At 36.1% G+C, this 18,592-nt stretch overlaps 1 protein-coding gene across 11 annotated transcripts in view; it reads right to left on the bottom strand.

Annotated features, from left to right (window-relative positions):
• The window catches only part of LRP1B (LDL receptor related protein 1B), a 743,839-nt gene that overhangs the window by 94,785 nt on the left and 630,462 nt on the right, over positions 1-18,592 (bottom strand). For all 11 annotated transcript variants that reach the window (XM_074595863.1, XM_074595857.1, XM_074595859.1 and 8 more), the window contains 3 exons: positions 17,902-18,083; positions 14,293-14,492; positions 683-871 (listed from right to left, as the gene is read on the bottom strand). In XM_074595863.1, coding sequence (XP_074451964.1) covers positions 683-871; positions 14,293-14,492; positions 17,902-18,083 — 571 coding nt within the window. The remainder of the gene's footprint in view (positions 1-682; positions 872-14,292; positions 14,493-17,901; positions 18,084-18,592) is intronic.

Consider the following 18,592-nt stretch of genomic DNA (forward strand, 5'->3'; position numbering starts at 1 on the left):
ATCAAAAACCTATAAGAGGCAACTTTTTCCTTTTGCCTTTAAGCTAGTCTCTGTTCTATGCAAAAATTAATTATCACTATGGATGTAGATTCAATACTGAAAGAAAGAGAGGGAGAAAAAAGCATTAGAGTTTTTTTTATAATGAGACAAAAAATTAGCTTATCTAGGTCAAGTGCCAAATGGTGTCCCGTTAATAATTCCAATGCAGGGACATCAGGAGATCAGACACAACCGTAACGCTTACGTTCTCTGACATTCCCTCAGTCCAAAAACTTTCTAAACAAAAGTGTTTTTCTGTATTATTAACACTTTATTACTTTTCGTATAACAAAGTTAAATGTTTTCATAGCACACTGTTCCCATCTTGATAACCGGTAACTTGTACTGTAATGCAACTTAACAGTTCTGTACTTTCAGTCCGTATCTGGGTTCATTTTTAAGCAGACGAAACGTTATCTTGACGCTCTACAAGACATATCACATTTATTTAATTACAGATATGCTTACAACATTAATCACAGATTTATGTTTAAAAATGCTAATTTGAAAACTTCCACAATTTGAAACAAAACAGAAATAAAAATAAATTACTGCAGATAAACGAGCTTCCATTAACTCAGCACCTGGCTACTCAGTGAAAGACATCAACGTGCTGTACAGAAAGCATAGACTGAATAATTACCATCAGGTTGCCGGTAAGAATGATACACCTGGATGTCTGTTATGGTATGCCATGAGTTAATCAGTGATAGTCTGTCTGATCCAGAGGTTTTGTGGGCACGGCTGAGTGATTTGGTTTTCCCATCTGTCCAGTAGATGTAGTCTTCAAACAACGTTAGCGCAATCACCCCTGGAATATCTTGATTAGGGACTATAAGAAGAGATGCTAAGATTAATGTTCGCTCTTGGAAGACTGCCAGTTAAAATATTCCATACTGCATGGGTTGACAGATACAACTGCTCTATAATGTCTTGAGAATAATTGTCATGACAATATGTCAAGCCTAGAGGGTTCTTTATTACCAGTTACGATAAAGATGGATGGGGGACGAGCTCTGCTTGCTTAGAATTAGTTGGCCCAATCAGTGTTAAGGAAACGAAAGAATTTCAGTTAAAAAAAATCACCTCCAGATTCTAAACCAATGACACGTTAAGCTTTAAAGTAGTACGTAACACAGATAGAACTTAACCTACTCTTTACAAAGGCCAATATTCATTTGCTGGTTTAGGGGAATAAGAATTATTAGAAAACAACCATAATGTAAGGTACACATCTCCAGATGTGCTGTGTTTATCACCCTTGAAGACAATTCATAGTATTTTATAGCGGCAAAATACACTGACAAGAGAGACAGGGGGAAAAAAAAGTTTTACCTTAAAATAAACATAGCAGTGAAAGGGCTTATTGCTTACTCTCAGCATAACCAACCACACAATTAAAAAAACCCCACAGAGTGATGATAATACCCCATTGTTAAAATATCAAAAAATTATGAGCCAACGTAATTTTTAAAAGAAAGGACAGAAGGGATAAAAAGCTTTGGAGTGCTCTTTATCCTACCGTACCCTCAAACTATTTATTCTTGGTAAACATAAACTGAATGCCACTTTTTTTTTTCCCCTTTTAACATACCTATCTGTAACCATAAATGTCACAGGATAAAATCTGACCACAATGGTCAATTTGTAAATTAAAATGTTTTGGCACTGAATCACTCTAATTACTGATAGAACTGAAAAGGCAGATCAGAGCAGCTGAGTCTGCCATTTTTAACCAGCACACCCTTAACACCTTTACCTTGTTTTCTCAGATGAAAATAGCTTCATCTTTTTACCTGGAATGTGCTTAAATAGAATTGGCAAATTTCAAATTCTAGTGGGAACATTCCATGGTTCACTGGCAACCGATGACTTGGAATGTACATGGAATGACAACTTAGCAAATTCAATTTCGTATTCAATAGCCTTGCTGATAGTCAACTCCAGTGCAGGGCATGTTGCCTTCTGGTCAAGGAAACCCTTCTTCTTAGACCTGAAATTATTTTCCCTTCTTGTATGTTTACATATTCCATAGCCATTGTACTGAAGTAACAGTATGATATTCTTTTAAAGAGCTTCGTAAATTTTCTAAGAAATTAGTTAAAGTGCAATGAAATCTTAATTTTCGTACTTATTACATAGTCAACTTTGGCATCGTTCCTTACCTAGCATACTACCCCCAAGAAAAGCTTGTATAATTTCCCTTATTTGTAGAATCACATTGTGAAAAGGGGGTGTACAAGCTGGAAGTGAATTACTCCCCATGGTGATTGTTGCTATCCTGTTCCTCAGCAAGGAAGGGAACAATTCTTGAAGTACCATTACTTTCTGTTTTGCCACCAAAGTAACAAATCAAGTACAACAAAACAAGAATACAGAAACTATAAGTACAGGTATTTCCATTATATTGATTCTTTTTCCTCTTTCCTCTTTTTCCATATTTTCTCACCGCTGGATTTATCAGAACAAATTGGAAGAAAAACCTCCTAGATTCAGGAAAAAAAACAAAGGCTAGAGCAGGGTTTGTGTGTCCACTGGAAGACCTGTATGTGCTACCACCTAATTCGATCAACTTCTTGCATGTTAATTTTATTCCCGCTCTGCTCTGGAGTGAACTTAATAATTCCCTTAGGGGGGCAAGTAGTACCCAGCTTCACTCTAAACGTAGTATGGGGCAACTCTGGTACCGCAAACAGTGAAACAAACCCTGCACCGAGTCACAACTGAGCCCAAGCAGTCAAATGCCAGTCATTACCTGTATTCTTTTAATATTCTTTTGTTCAACATGAGTGATTTTCCTTGGACCTTCTTGAGAGATTCCTTAAGGTCTGCATACATCTTTGATAATGATGAATTCAACTTAACACTGTTCCAGAAAAGGCATGTATCCCGAATGTTAATTTCAAAAAGTGACTGATCTTTAAAATGTCTTAGCATAATTACTAATTGGGAATACTAATTATCATATCATATGCTTACTACTGCAATTAATTAAGGAGGCATAGGATTTACACATTCAAGTCATTCGGAAAAAGGAAATTATAACTCTGAATTATTTCAGAATTACCAGCTCATCAAAATCTGCGTACGTGCACGCTCTGCAAAGGAAACACCTTTTGGGTTTGAATCATTGTCCAATATTTCATCAGATCCTGCAAAAACTGGATTCATTCTTACTTCCTCTGTTGCCACTCTCCCCAGTCAGTTACTTCCTAGAATTTAAGTCATTTAACTGCTTTATTGTGCTATTATATTTACCATGGGATTTTGAGTACATCTGGGCACAAGCCACTGTGCCATCTTTATATATGAAGACTTAGTTATATTAAACTCAGCACTTTTTTTACTTTAGGTAGATGATAAGTGTTTGCTATTGAAAGTTTTTTTGTAACCTCTAAGTCATATGGTTGTGCCACAGCACAAAAATTAAAAGACAAGCAGGAATTTTTGGTAAACCTGCAAAACTGCAGGAAATTCCCCACAGATCTTAAAGGGCAGTTTCTAATGAGAAATACAAAGCGGGCTGACAGAAGAAGCGGGAAGGAACAGCAGAAAGAGAACCGCTACTCTGAGCAAACCCCTGAAGCTATCCATACAGCTATTTATTTCACTTTTGCTTGACTTCTAGAAAAATATCTGTTCGTATAAATTATGACCCTTGCTGCTACTTTTGACATCAAATTAAAGATGTCAAAGATACCATTCCAGTCTTTCTAAATAAAATAAACGTGCTTTTTTCTTTGTCTGTTTTCTCTTATTCTGATCACAGTTAAGATTAAAATGAGAATAAATGGGTGTGTAAAAACCTTAATGCACATGAAGAGGATTTATATAGGAAAATTAATTTGATTTGGTCATCTTTATTATTCCCCACCAAGGAAAAATATGCCAAGCAGTCGTCGTTTTTTTGCCATGCAGTAATTGCAAGTAAATACCATCTCCTGAGTATAGATGAATGAGTAAATGCTTACTTTTGTTTCTGTGTATTACGCATACATCAGAACCCAGATGAAACTTTATATTCATGAACTAAAGAAGATTCAGGAGAGTAACACATACTGTTTGAGTTGTCTCATCACACCTTATTAATGGGGACGCTAAGTTAAGCATGTGGCATAAAATCTTAAATACAACCGGTAGAGAACTGCATTTCAGAAAACTTTCCGTTGACTCAACTGCATTTTTCTTTGATTTATTTTAAGCGAATTTTGTAAGCACCAGGTTTAGAAGCTCAAATCATCCAATTATCTTAAAAACAAAACTACTTTACCAAACACAATGCAACAAATATTATATTCTCTTTTTTATTTTCTTTAAAAGAAGTGTGACTGAGTGTACCTGTTTCTAAAAACTGAATTTTCCATTACTACCACACATTGGTTAAAAGTTGAAACTGTCAACGGTTTAAACGCTCACAGATTAGGAGTGTAGGTTGTCCTGCCACTATTTCTGATTTATGAGCAACTTTGTAATTTTAATGGGCTTCTATGTTAAAGTCAACTTTACATTAAGTAATGTTCAACACAAACTTGATCCAGAGTCTTTCAGAAGCTTGCACTGTTTATAGTTACGACTATGGAACTTAGAGATATTTCTAAAAAAAAAAAATAAAATAAAAAAAAAAATCAATCAAGGAAGCAATGAACGGCCCATGTTAAACAAAATAGTACAAATAAATAAATGTAAATAAAAATATACGTAAACCAAACCACACAGAAAATAAGTATGGTATCAATGGATGCAAATATTTCTTATAAAAATTCTAAGCTGACCATAAAAATATAAAAAGTCTTATAAAATAAGAATTAATAATAATTACATAAATATAAAAAGCTTATCAATTTTTTTCTAAGCTGGCTATAAAAAAAAAAAAAGTATTTTCTTCCAGTTGGTACACCTGTAAAGACTGAGAGTGTTTTCCAAAACCAGGCATTCAATGGCAGCTTAACTGCCATTAACTTTAAGATTAACTTCACTGTTTGAGGAATAGTTCTATCACAGCTGAATATTATTTTTCTTTAACTTCTAGTGTATTGCAAAGAATGGAACATCATAACTGTTGATGCGATATGTTGTAAAATCTACAGATCACATCAACTATGAATGACCAGAAAAAATGAACACAAAACTATGAGGGAATTTCTACGTCTTATTTTCTGATGGAACAGCAAAATCATCTCTCATGCTCTTTATTCTTTGCCTTTGAGGACATCAGCTTTCCAAAATTTCAGGCAGTGACAGCTATTAATTTATCATAAATGTATGTACTAGGAGAAACACCCACTTTCTTTCTTCAGTCTTTAACTTCAAGAGAACAGCTTAGCCACGTTACTGATCTACCTCTTCATAAATGACATACATTAGTTATATGTTGCAATACTAATTGCTAACCTCACAGCATACATTTTTAATCACAGTTTTAAACAAGGAAAGCAAGACTAATTGCTCTCCTTTCTTTGGTAAGTTCTGTGAAAATGGACTACTTCCTACAAATTCGAAGTAAGGCCAGGTTAGTCATAACTGATAAGTAGCTCTGCTTACCCTGCATCACCTATTTGAAAACATTTAATCAAGACGTCTACTTGACAATCCATTAGTAAGAAAGTAATATATTCTGTTAAGCAAAAAAAAATTATATTACACCAACAGAAGGGTCACATCTCCACCTGCAAATTCATGGAGAATTTAAATAGTCACATTTTAACACAGCCATGAGAATTGCACTCACTTGCTATTAATGACTTTCCAGAATTACCTATGCATTCAACATATTATTATTTTCTTTTAAGGTTTCTCATGACACTGTCACCCTATGGCCTCTATGAAAGCTTAAAAAATTCGGCTGAAGTAAACCGAAGCCAATCCGTATCTCAAAACACTTTGCAAGAATAAGTAATAAAACGCCCCACCTGCAGACCATTAGTCCACTGGACACAGTTCTAGCAGTCCGTAAGTATTTTACTAGACCAGTACTTCCTACACCTGTTTTTTTACCCTCGTTGTTAAGAGCACCAAAACCTTAAATAATCCTTTGTAACCTATGCATATTACTTTTCTCTCAGATGAAGAAAACTCAACGCCTACAAGTGAAGTGCAGTTCAATCAGAAAAGGGATAATCGCCCAACCACCACAGGACTCCATCGGCATGGAGGGGCACACTGGCCAGCTGCTATGGCGTAAGGCAGGGGCAAGAAGTGCCTTCAGCCCCTTCCATAACTCCTTGCCTGAACAGCATTCCTTAGCTGACTGCTTCCACTCAGTCCCAAACAGTTATTTCGGCGACTCAGGTTTCTTACAGCTTACGACCCAGTACATCTCAGAACATATACGCCCGCTTTCATACACTGCAACATACCCTGTGTATCATATATGAATAAAAAAAAGCTTTACGTTGCGCCAACAACAGAATCTTATGAATTCAAACTGATACTTACTTTGATTTTCAAGACCTTGCTCTTATTTGTGCAATACAATGCATTATGGGGAGCATATTCAACAACTTACTCAACAAAAAAACCATGGAACGCAAAATCACCACCTTAAGTAATTTCTGAGGAACAACTGCACCCAGAATTTGGTTTTGTGACTCCTTTTCCTCCCACAGCCTCCTCCAACCACAGATGTGCGAGTTGCTTGCAATCCCTTCCTTTCCTGTCAGGCTTTCTACTGCCGCCTCTACCTCTCTACTGCGGTTTCAATTTTATACATAGATCATGGATTCTCTTACACTGAACGCTAATCCCAAACAGTGCTTGACCAAGCAACAAGAAGATGAGAAATGGGATAAAAAAGACAAGGCAGAGAAGAGAAGGAATGCACAGACCTACCACAAAGCTGCAGAAAACAGGAGGAAGAAATAAAGGTGGGCAGTAAAAGTTCCCCCTGTTTTAAGGGGAGGCTCTCAACAGGTCAGAAGCAGTGGAAAATAAAAAATTATTAGCTACTTGAAGACAAATAAAAATGACAATAGATAACATATTAGAAAGATAAAGTACTGCATGAACTTTAGGGAAGAAGAGCCACATAACTCCGTAAAAAGGAACATAGGAGAAGTGAGCACAGACTTAAAATGTAGGTCTCTCTCTCTCCCCTGCATTTTGTACTAATTTTGATCCAAGAATTCATATGCTGTAAACCGTATCTGTGATAAAAATGTCTACTTTTCTCTTGCTTCCCTTATATTTTCTAAGTAGCTCTGCTTAAGCATAAAAAATATTCATTTGATTTCAGGGGTGAAAATCATGCCAACTGGGATTTCCTAACTATGAAATACGTTTATTGAAGAAGCCACACAGAATAAGCCCAGTCCCACCCACCTCGTACTGTAACACAAAGATTTTCAAAAGTAAAGGCAAGTACTGTAACTAAAATCAACACTAAAAAGAGGTCTCAACGTCAGCTTTTCAAATCCATTCCCCAAGAAGAAGGGTCCTTAAAAAGAACAAATGCTGACTTCTAATCAATGGACACTACAAGAATATCTGGACTCTATCATACCCAACAAGGCTACATTTCTTTAGCATTCGCTTCCTGGCCAAGCCGAAGCTGGTTGATCAGTTCTAAGCTAGAAAAAGATCTGTCCCTTCCCAAGCAGAAGGGATTGCAACCTTGCCACGTGTACAAGAAGAGAAGGGGTGAAAGATTCCTGCCATGCTCTTCCCAAAAATGCACTCACCCAGCTGGAGCTCCAGTGCTGATAAGTAACCGCTAAAGGTTAATTAGTTGTTGTTATGCAACGTTTTAAATGACCACCTCCTCTCACTGTGGCATTAGAGCAGTTTCTGTTGAAGAATTATGTCACCCAAAGACAGAAGATTTACATTGGTGATCAAAGCTTAAAAACAAGGCTGCATTAGTTTGCATTCCACTCTGAAACTCTTGATTTCCGGAACTGCAATAAAATTAAAACAAAAAGCCTACTGACATCTTGACCCAAATGGAACCAGTGATAAAAATCTTAGGAAGAATTAAGAATCTTCCAAAAAGAAACCGCATCAAGGAAGAACAACACTTAATAAGAAAATAACCATTACACCTACAAAATAAAAAAAAACTTGGAAATTGCTGATCCTCTCCCGTGCTGAAACCACTGCCCCATCCTGTCCTCTTTTCCATTTGAACTGCCTTATATCCATTTCCGTCTCATTTTACTTTCAACTTCTGGCCTCTTTGAGACACAGTCAATATTTTTTTTATTTCTTTATAGTACTTACTCCTGGTACTTGTTCCTTTTGACAAAGGTTCTGAAGTGCTTACACAACGAAATTAATAATGAATAATGACAATAAAATTATGTCTATTAAGCCTGTGAAAAAATACGTAATTTCGATTATATTAAAACACTAATTTTTTTAAAAGATGAGACATTTCAAAATCAATATTACTTTTACTAAATTGACACTTTGTTTAAAAAAACCAAACCTGTCAAACTCAATGAACAGGAAAAAAAAATTCATATAGTATATACATTAATTCTAGTAACTGAAGCCAAGTTTCACAGAAAAAAAAAATAAACATGAATACACCTTTAGGATGATATTACTTATATTTTTAATAACAACATGTGCATGCATACCTATTTCTTTCTGCAAAGGTAATATATACATCACACATCCATACTGGGTAAGTATGGAAGATACAAGTCCTACCATTAAGCGGTAAGATATTTTGCCAGTCAAAAAACATAACTGAAATAGCGAAAACTGAGAATATCTCAGTATAATAAACTCACACAAAAATTGTTATGCGTCCCAAAATTACTATCACAAAAGCAGCAGGAAATTTAGACTTGAATCTAAACTTCTTAAGGCACAAATGTATCTGTAGTATTGAAGCTGACTATTACATATGACTTATAACAATACCATGAGAAGAGACTAATAAATTTTCAAAAATCTGCCTATAACATCAGTTGATCAAATCTAGGGACTGCAATATTTTATCATCCCACTTTAAAATGTTTTATTACCTTTTTAATTTAAGCGTGAGCAGTTGTTATACGCCAGTTACCCTGTAGCAGTACAGAGCGGCATGCTGTCACAGCAGTGAGCACATCGTTCTCACATATATACAAGTCACTACTCGAGTACAACGACTCAGAGTGTGCTAATGAGTTTCAAAGACTCTTTAATTATTTTTCAGATTTCCAGAGACCGCTTTCGTGCCTACCAGCCCCTATGCCTCAGACTCTTGTCTTGCTGCTGGTTTCAATACTGATGCCCGCTCTGCCCCCCAAGCCGCTGCTTCCTTCATCTTTGCTTTCCATACTCCTGCCACCCCCCAGCGCTGAGAACATAAACTGCTCGGCCCCTTTTGCTTTATCTCATTTATCTTCTACCGCAACCGCAGGAGCCATTCAACACTCTGCAACCTTCTTCATCAAAAACCTCCTGGTTTTGACTGCATTGATTTGAGGAGGGGGAGACCTTGTGACACAAGAAAAACTGTATTTTATGTTCTCTGTTCTGGTTGCTTTCTGACAGGAGCAACTGTAAGTAATGGAAAGTAATGCCCATCCTCTAAAATTTGTGATGGCGCATGTCCAGCTCATACAGAAATAGACAGTGAACGTCTGCTAAGCTTTTAATGAGCGCATAGAAAAATTAGATTATAAGCTTCTGAAAATAAATTTGGGTATATTATCACAAGAACAGTGGAAGATACAGAAACCAACCTGTTGGCAAACTTCATAAACTGAGCTCCATAAACTGGAGACTGTGGAACCTCAGAGTAATTGTGTGAATTGCCTTTAACATAGGGGAATATGTGTATTTTTCCTGAATATTATCCTTTAAAAGAGATAAAATACAATAAAATAAAAAAAAAAAAAACAGATTTAGGAAGACATATGAATTGGAGAATTTTATCTGAACAATTATGAAAACTGAATCTAGAATGTAGTACTGGAGGTGAAGCAATTGTCAGTCTGTGCTCTCAGATGTGGCTATAATGACTAAATCTACAGACTCCTCAAAAGTTGGGATTTTGAGGAGTTGCAATATCAGAACTACTGTTTATTTCACATGAGGACAATTTCATAAATAACTGGATTTACTGTTTTATAAAACTCTGGTGTCAAAGATCAGAATTAGATACAAATACTCTCTACCTAAAAAGCCCATACAATTAGCAGTTTTTGAAATTACGTGATAAAAATGGAAGAAAAAAAGCTTATAATCTCCAAAGACCTTATACTTGGTATTTTAACAGTTGCATATATGTACACCAATTTTGAGGTTCGTAAACACTTGGACAGAAGCCAATTATGAGGAAAAGTTTTTTTCAAAATGAGATACTATAGGAAAGTTTCTCTCTGACAGCTATATATAGCTAAGGAATTAATTTATGAACACTTAATTCATTTAAGGTTCAACACTTTTTCATTGCTTAATTTTCATGCCGCTGTTAAGATGAAGCAACGAAGCGCTCAATTTTTGTTTTTACAGTATAAAACATCAAAGAACTCGATGCAGTCAAGGCCTAACCTCAGCTCAGAGGAGCTTCTGTACTTCCTAAACCGGACTATCAGATTCTACTTTTATATTATATACTGAAATTTTCATCTTCAAAGAGCGAACTGGGAAAATGGTAGGCACCCCTGGGTTTTAAGAGCTCTGAAGGATAGGAAAACCTGCATGAGGCAATCAGATACCTAGGGATCTGCGAAGCTTGCAGCTCCTCTGGGCAGTGGGAACCAAAAGCAGCTGTTAAGTCTCACAAATTCTTAAATGTGGGTTTCTTTTTTTAAAAGCTCACAGAAGTAAACCAGCTTAGTGCTTAGCCAGATTAGTGCTTCAGTGCTTGCTTAATCATTTATTGTGCATAACATTTGTGAATGCTGCAGTGCTAAATTGGCTAAGCTCTAAAGACAGTTTACATAATCAAGCATTAAACTTCAAATAGAGAAGCAAGGTCATTGCTGCCCCTAGCGCCAAAAGAGCTCCCAAGCACTGCAAGATTTCTGGCCTAGTTAGCATGTTTTCAAAGTTCTTACTAGGACTCTCTTGGTATTTATAAAAGCCTATTTCTCTATTGAAATGCAGAGGAACTTTACAAGAGGAAAGCACCAGATGTTCGCTTTTCCTGAAAAATCTTTAAGATTCGTAAGAAAGAAAGAAAAAATAAAACTCGTTGCGAAAAGTGTTAACATTAAGATCTAAATACATGCAAACTCCCATTGCGTGGAATAAACACACCTTGGTTTAACGTACAGCATGCCAATAATTAGCCCAAGATTGTTCTGTCTGTGCTCAAGAAGTATCTAGTGCAGAGCAGAGGACACTGCAGTCTCCTTCATATAATAATATCTCTTTACGATATAAGAATCACACATTCTGACAAGATACTTATTTGCTGGGTCTTGTGAAATCTCTGTGGCATTTTCTGATACATTTTGTAACAGGTAATTTGGGATCCCCAAAAAAATATTCTCTGAAAAAACCCTCACAGCAAGCTAGCCTAATCCTCAAAGGCCACAGAAACAGGTGAAAAAAATACTCAGGTTATGCTAAGTAGTACTTCAGATTGCATCACTCACGATTCCCATTTAGACTTCTTTCTCTGCTCCATGAGTATTTATTTGATGGTGATCATATCTATGCCTTTATCCTTCTCCATTTGAAAACACAAAGGATAGAATAAACTCAACCATCCCTTAATTAACTTAGACAATAGGAAGTGTCTCAAAATGACAAAGGAAAATGGGACATGGAATCCGTGTGAACGGATCAAGAAACAGTTATCACAAGATATGAAACCGATCTTTCTCGTTTAAGTGCCTATCACTGTGGATTAGAGTTTCTTATATCAGAAAGCTAGAAGGGATCAGAGTTTCACCTCCTCTAAACTCCAACCAATGAACTTCCCCGAGTTTCCCTTATTAAGACAATTAATTTGAATAGTTAGTTTTTTTCTCCCAGAAATATTTCTAGTCTTGTGCTGAAACACGAAGACATGCAAAATTTATTTGGTAATTTGTTCTGGGAGAAAGGGGGAGGCAAGGAAAAGATTCTGATTAAAGACAAACTGATCATTATGTAGGAACTTCGCAAAATTCTCAAAGCAGCCTTTGGAGTACCTACAGGCACGTTTGAACTGTTTGACACCAAGAATTCTATCGCTTTTGTGTTAAATCCACAGAAACTTTTTCTACAGCTTGATTTTGGTGCGATAATCATATTTTGAGTGAAGCTCCTGACAACAGAAAGTGACAAACAGCATTGGCTAAGAAGAAAATCTTCCTCCCGCATAATTTAAATACATCAGGATCGTTCTCCCAAAGCAAAAGTTTTTTATTGTTTGAATGTTTATATATGACCTGTACTTAAAATGGACATGTCCTCAAAAGTAGTGTGATATCAGGTCTGCAGAAAGTCGCTGTCACTTCTGGAGCTTGCCTCAGATATATAACTGGTACCAAATTTTTATAAATTTTCATTCACAAATGGAAATGGTAAAACTATCAGGCACGAAAGCCTACAGAATGTCCAGTAATACGTGATTTTAACACTGTAATACCTAGAGAGACAGACATGCTCCTTAAACAGTCATGAATGCATTTGGCTCTTTCAAACCAGCGGAGGTGGGGCTCTGTCGAATGAGAAAGAGAATTTGTTGTAGGAAACACTGCTCTTCACTGGGACCAGCTGGGGATTTGTGACAAATTTCCTGCTTCTCTTGGTTCACATATCCTCAAGGGAAGACATTAACTCCGTGAATATAAAAGCATTTGAAGCTGATGTTGCCCACTTGGGCAAGAGAAATCCAGAGGCTGGAGACCGAGGCAATGGACACCAAAGACAGCATGACTGGAATTTTGCAGGTATCTTCTGAAATTTAGCGATAGGAGGACATTTTCTGAGAAAGAGAAATTCTGAAACTTTCAGGTTGAAAGAGAACATTGATGAAGGTTTGACCACTGCAGTCAGGTTAGGGCTAGGAGAGACACATTGGCTATTAATTACTTCTTTCCTTTGAAAGATCCAGAAAGAAGAGTAAGAGGATAACTGTGAGGACAAAATAGCAGGAGAGCAGCACAGGGAATAACACCAAGAGTCGTACGGAGCTTTGCCTCATCTGCCAGAAAAAGAGTGTCAGCAGGAATCCAGCCGGCACTCGGGGTACGTCTGGGCAAGCACTGCTTAGGTGAGCAGGTTACCACCGTCCTGTGCTCACTACAAAACCCATGGAATTTAATGCTGAGGTTAACGGGAATGTTTACAGCTCTCATAGCTATTGCTGCAGTCTCTCTAATCTACCATCTCAAACAAGTGCCATTGAATTGTTCATTATCTATTTATAACTTACTATTCGCAAATAGAAGGGCTAGAAAACTCTTGGGTTTGTTTTGTTTCACAGCAAAGCTTCGATCTGAAAATAAAGTAGTTCTTTCATGAACTCTGGTTTGGAGAAAACCTGGAGGCACCCACTGTAAGGTAAAAGCCTAAAAAAGCCCAAATGCATGCAGTTTTACCAGGACAGCAGCTGTTCTGAGGTTTGGGTAAAGCTTGCGGAAGGGAGCTCAAGTAACATTGTTTCATCTCAAAAATAATCCCACAAAACCCCAACACACCAATACTGAGTATTTCATATATTCAAATTAAAGTGAAAGATCTTTAATTATACCACTTGGAATATGAGAACTATTCGTCATAGTGTAGAACTTTTTTTTTTTTTTTTAACACTTTATAGATAGAAGATACTAGCTTTTTAATTATCTGTCAGGTGAGATGCAGAACACAGGGGTAAAGATTACTTCATTACATATGTATTTCAAAAGTTATTATTTTATCCATCTACCCGGAAAGCCCCAAATTACATTTGCAATAGCGATCTTCTTACTGGCTCATGCTGAGCAGACTGAGGGGCATTTCCAGGCTTTCTCAGGCTGCAGAAAAGGCTGCTTTTAGCCATGTTCTGACACGTGGCACCCAGGGCACATCCCTGGACACACGGCATATCCTGAGTCTGTTCCCAGAGTTTCTGGTTTCATTTGACACTTTTTCCATGGACACCTATTATCGCATGCTTAAAAATTATTCATAGTCATAGCAGAGAAGGAATATGAAAAGCAACTTTTAAAATATTGCTAAGGAAACAATGTATCAATAAAGGTTGCAAAAGGTTTTAAAGTACAGTTTTACATAATTACACATAACATGCAAAAGCACCTTCAATTTAAAAATTATCAGAGAAAGACAAAAGCACATTTTTAAAAAAAAAAAAAAAAAAAAAAGAAAAAGCTGTTAACCAACCTTTATGTCTATGAGATCCATCCATGTCAGAAAACTCGATATGATTCTCATCAGCCCAATACAGTCTGTGGTTGACATAATCTATCGTAAGAGCCATCGGTCTAGATATCTGGGTTTCTATGACAACTGTTTGACTGGAGCCGTCCATGCCAACGCGGCCAATGTGAGGATACTCACAGCAATCAATCCAGTACAAGTATCTACAAAACAAAATACAACAGCTGCTTTGTTTAGAGATGCAAAAATAATAACAATAAATTAATTTGTTTAGTTGATCTCAAGAATATATCAGTAATTATTCTGTAATGCTACCACTTTCCAGATAGATTTTTGGATTTTTCTAGGCCTATCTGTAAATGAGAGTGCTAAATGTGAAACGTTTGAATAGCAGAGCCCTCATGCTAGATGTGATTTCATCAAATTCATTACGGACTAGTGAAAAGTGCATTTCAATTGCGTAGATTTGATACCTTAGAATTTGAAGTACCACCCACATTGGACTTTGTGAATCCCCTATCTTCCAAAAATTGCATCACTGCTAAACTTACGACAAATATTGTATTATTGCATTTTTTTTTAGCACATATTACAAAACCTTGCTTTGTTGCTAACAGTGGTATGAGGCAAATTATATTACTTCAAGAAGTACTAGTTCCAAAACGTTAGAATAGTTTCTCACATAAAAGGCTTAAAAAATAGGTAAAGCACTGAGAAAGACTGTTGGAAAGGCGAGCAGCAATTTTCTCTTTAATATACTATCGAGCCACAATACAGAGCATGTTTTTCAAATAAAAAGAAAAGGGCCTATTATTTGGTCCATGGATGCACATTGCTCCTGCTGTATGCCATTACTTAGAACCTCAGGATGGAGCCTTCCAGTTGGGAAGCTGATATGCCCCTACTCGTCAGGTTTTGGAGAGGCTCTCAAAGACCCAGATGCAGTTCATATTCTTAACAGGCACCTGGAAAATCGTTTGTGTGCCGGAGAAAATAGTGGCCCTAAGAAGAGCTACGGGTATCCAACAAAACACAGGAGCAATACGTTGGCACTGAGCCTGTTCCACAGAGGCACTAGAGAAAGGGAACTTCTTCCATTGACTCCAACAGAAAAGTTTTTCTTCGGAAACATATCATTACTATTGTATGGCATCGGCAATACCGTTGATCTAGCATTTCTCACTTGTGAGAAGAAAACCCTAAGATACAATTAATACTAGTTCCAACAATAAGTCTGAATACGAAATGCAAACACAGTTTTTATTTCCAGCAGCTTTCCATATTAAAAAGAAATGACCAAACAAACATATTTATATATTTAAAAAAAAAAAAAAAAAAAGAAAAAGAAAGAGAGCTTGGCGTCGGAAAGCTAAGTCTGTGCACATACTGTGCACTGAGCTGGAGCACGGCATGGATTTTATGCCTGTGTATATCTAAATCTTCCCAGAAGACTGTGACTCTGTACAACCTTTGTAGCGTTGATTTTTGCACACACAGGGAACATATCCTGGATGTCCAGGCAACCAGAGAGAGATGCCATGTATTGGTTTCTTCAATACATTTAACAAATGTCCACATCCTCCCTACCAAATTGTACAGGGAAGAAAGGGTACAGTTACAAGAAAATTCAATGCTAGTTCTAAGAACCAATAGAAAATGGCTTTTCTCTTAAAAATAGGAAAGTAGACAGGTTACATTTCTTAGCTAGGAAATTCACTGCTTTGCTTTATTCAGGCAGAGTCCAGAGGAACTCAACAATTTTCTCCTGTCACTGACACTTGAGATGATTACTTGAGACAGGATTTAGAGACAGAAAAGAATCCTTAATTTGCCATGATACCATAAGAGTGTTACAAGACACTACAATAGTTTTATTCATCCAATTTACACAGATATAGCCTAATGTTCCATAAAACAGGAAGCATTACATACGGAATTCAGATCTGAAAAGACATATGGCAAACTTTCCATAGTCTATATTTCATTTATTCAAGGACTAGATAATCATTTAAGTATTGTGATTCAGAAGTATTATATTTCTTAAAGATTATAAGCAGCATAAGTATCTATATTTAAGAGAACACAATTGGTTCGAAATTCACCAGGTTTTAATGACTTTCAATTAAACGTACGCTGCAGTTTTAGTGGAGGGTGTTAATACAGACGATGGTTTAATGGCAAATCGAGAGGCCTCTGTTTATGAGGCATAAACTGCATATTGGGCCATACAGAGCCAGTGACCCATGGCCGTGGCGTTACACATGTAGTCACACAAACAGGAAGTACCTCAATGAATTTGCATTTTCTATTTCAAGAATATAAGATCTTTCTTCTTCTATCATCTGAATTAGAGGCTGGCATGAAATGGTTAGATGGTTTATTTGAGCCTGCCTAATGCTCATTTGGTTTTGATCAACTAGCAATGGCTAGAAAGTTTAGTTTAAAAAAAAAACAACCCAAAGCCCAAACAAACAGGAAAAAGTAAAAAAGGCTTGTATCTCTTAGGGTTGGACAAGATGACCTTCAGTACTCCACTCAAACCTCAACCATTCTGTGATTCTGGGAAAATCAAATATTAAATAAATTTTTTAGTGGAAAAAATTTCTTTCCTTTTTTTCTTTTTTAAAAATCATTGCATTTGGTCAATTTTCTCAAGGACATCCATTTTATGGGAAAAAAATATAATATTTTAAACTTATAACTGTGAAAAAAAAATGTCCGTAGTTCCTAAAGCTCTCACACCAGTCAAGAAATCAAAAATGGTGGTGGTGCTCAAAACTGCACTCAGAATACCAGCACAGACTTATACTAATAAATAAATAAGACATGTAATAATTAATAAAATTAGTAATTAAAAGTACTACTTAACAAACTACTTAAAATAACTAGTCAGTTCTCACCACTGTTGTTGCAATAAATTTTTCAAGCAAAGTGATCGTTTCAAATTTCTGAAACTAAAGTTAGAAACTAAGTCACCTAAAATAAACCCCTTGTATCCTAATTATGAATCAGTCCAGTTATTAGACATGTGTGAAAATCAAAACTTTAATTTTATAGAGTAAAAAAGGCAAAGGCTGTCTTTAAATTAAGCAGGATTAAACATTTTCACTCTTTGATTAACATGCTAAAACTATCAGAAGAAAGTCTTCATATACATGGTAGATGAGTCGCTTAAATTATTTCGGAAACTAGTAAACACAGAAGAGAGTGCTAACAAGACAGTTTGCTTCAGTGAATAAACAAAATAAAACGTAAGAATTGTCTTCCATGTAATAGGAATTTTTTGTTATTCAGTAACACACTTTAAAAAAGATACGGCTATTTTTTTTTAAATATCTGCTTTCCGCCTACCAAAAGAAGACATTCACAGAGTAGTAAATATAACGAAACATGGCTTAGTACCTGCATTCATCTTTCTATTATACCAATTTTATATGTAATGATGATATAGTAAGCATTGGTAATGCCTTTTAGACTACTGATATCCAGTATAGATGAAATTTAGATAATAAAAAAACTAATTAGTATTTCCTGTCTTCTGTTTTTATAAAAAAAAATTTCAATATAAAATTAGGTTTAAATGTGAATTACTACAAAATGGCTGCTTCATACCCAGCTTGAGGATCTAAGGACAGATCTCTAGGAAACTTCACTCTTTTGCTCACAAGGACGGTGGGGTATAAACCATTGAGTTTAGACACCTCGATAATTCTCTTTTCAGTATCAGACCAATAGAGATTCTTCCCAATCCAGTCAACAGCCAGTGCATTGGGAACAGCTGTATTGTGGACTACCTAGAAAAGGAAAAATTACATAAATTATTTGTCTAAATACCGGGAAAAGGAACAACAATTCGAGAGTTAGTAATACTAGAATATTGAGAGGTTGGATATATGATACAGTAACATACAACATGCGAAAAATAGGTATTATTCCCTGCTAAACACTGACACTCCTGAAGTAATGACACTTCTTAAGTATCTAAGACAATATTACACTTTCCTTACAGTAGGGCAGAATGGACAATACCATGATGTAGTAAAGATCAAGTTTCCAGCTTCCCTGCATTATGTGCTAACTTTGAAGAATTTTCTATCTTCCATTTCTCATTTTAAGTTTCTAATTTTCCTTTTGTCTTAATTTAAAAAAAAAAAAAGAAAGAAAAAAAGGACTATTTCCCTTTATTTTTCTGTTTATTTTTCACAGAACCAAATGGAGACGAGGCTTCTCTCCCCATAGTGCGCCCTCAAATACATCTGCTCATTAGCTCACCACTCCTCTCCCCAATCTACATCCGCATATA

Source organism: Larus michahellis, chromosome 7 (assembly GCF_964199755.1).
Source record: "Larus michahellis chromosome 7, bLarMic1.1, whole genome shotgun sequence".
Lineage (NCBI taxonomy): Eukaryota > Metazoa > Chordata > Aves > Charadriiformes > Laridae > Larus > Larus michahellis.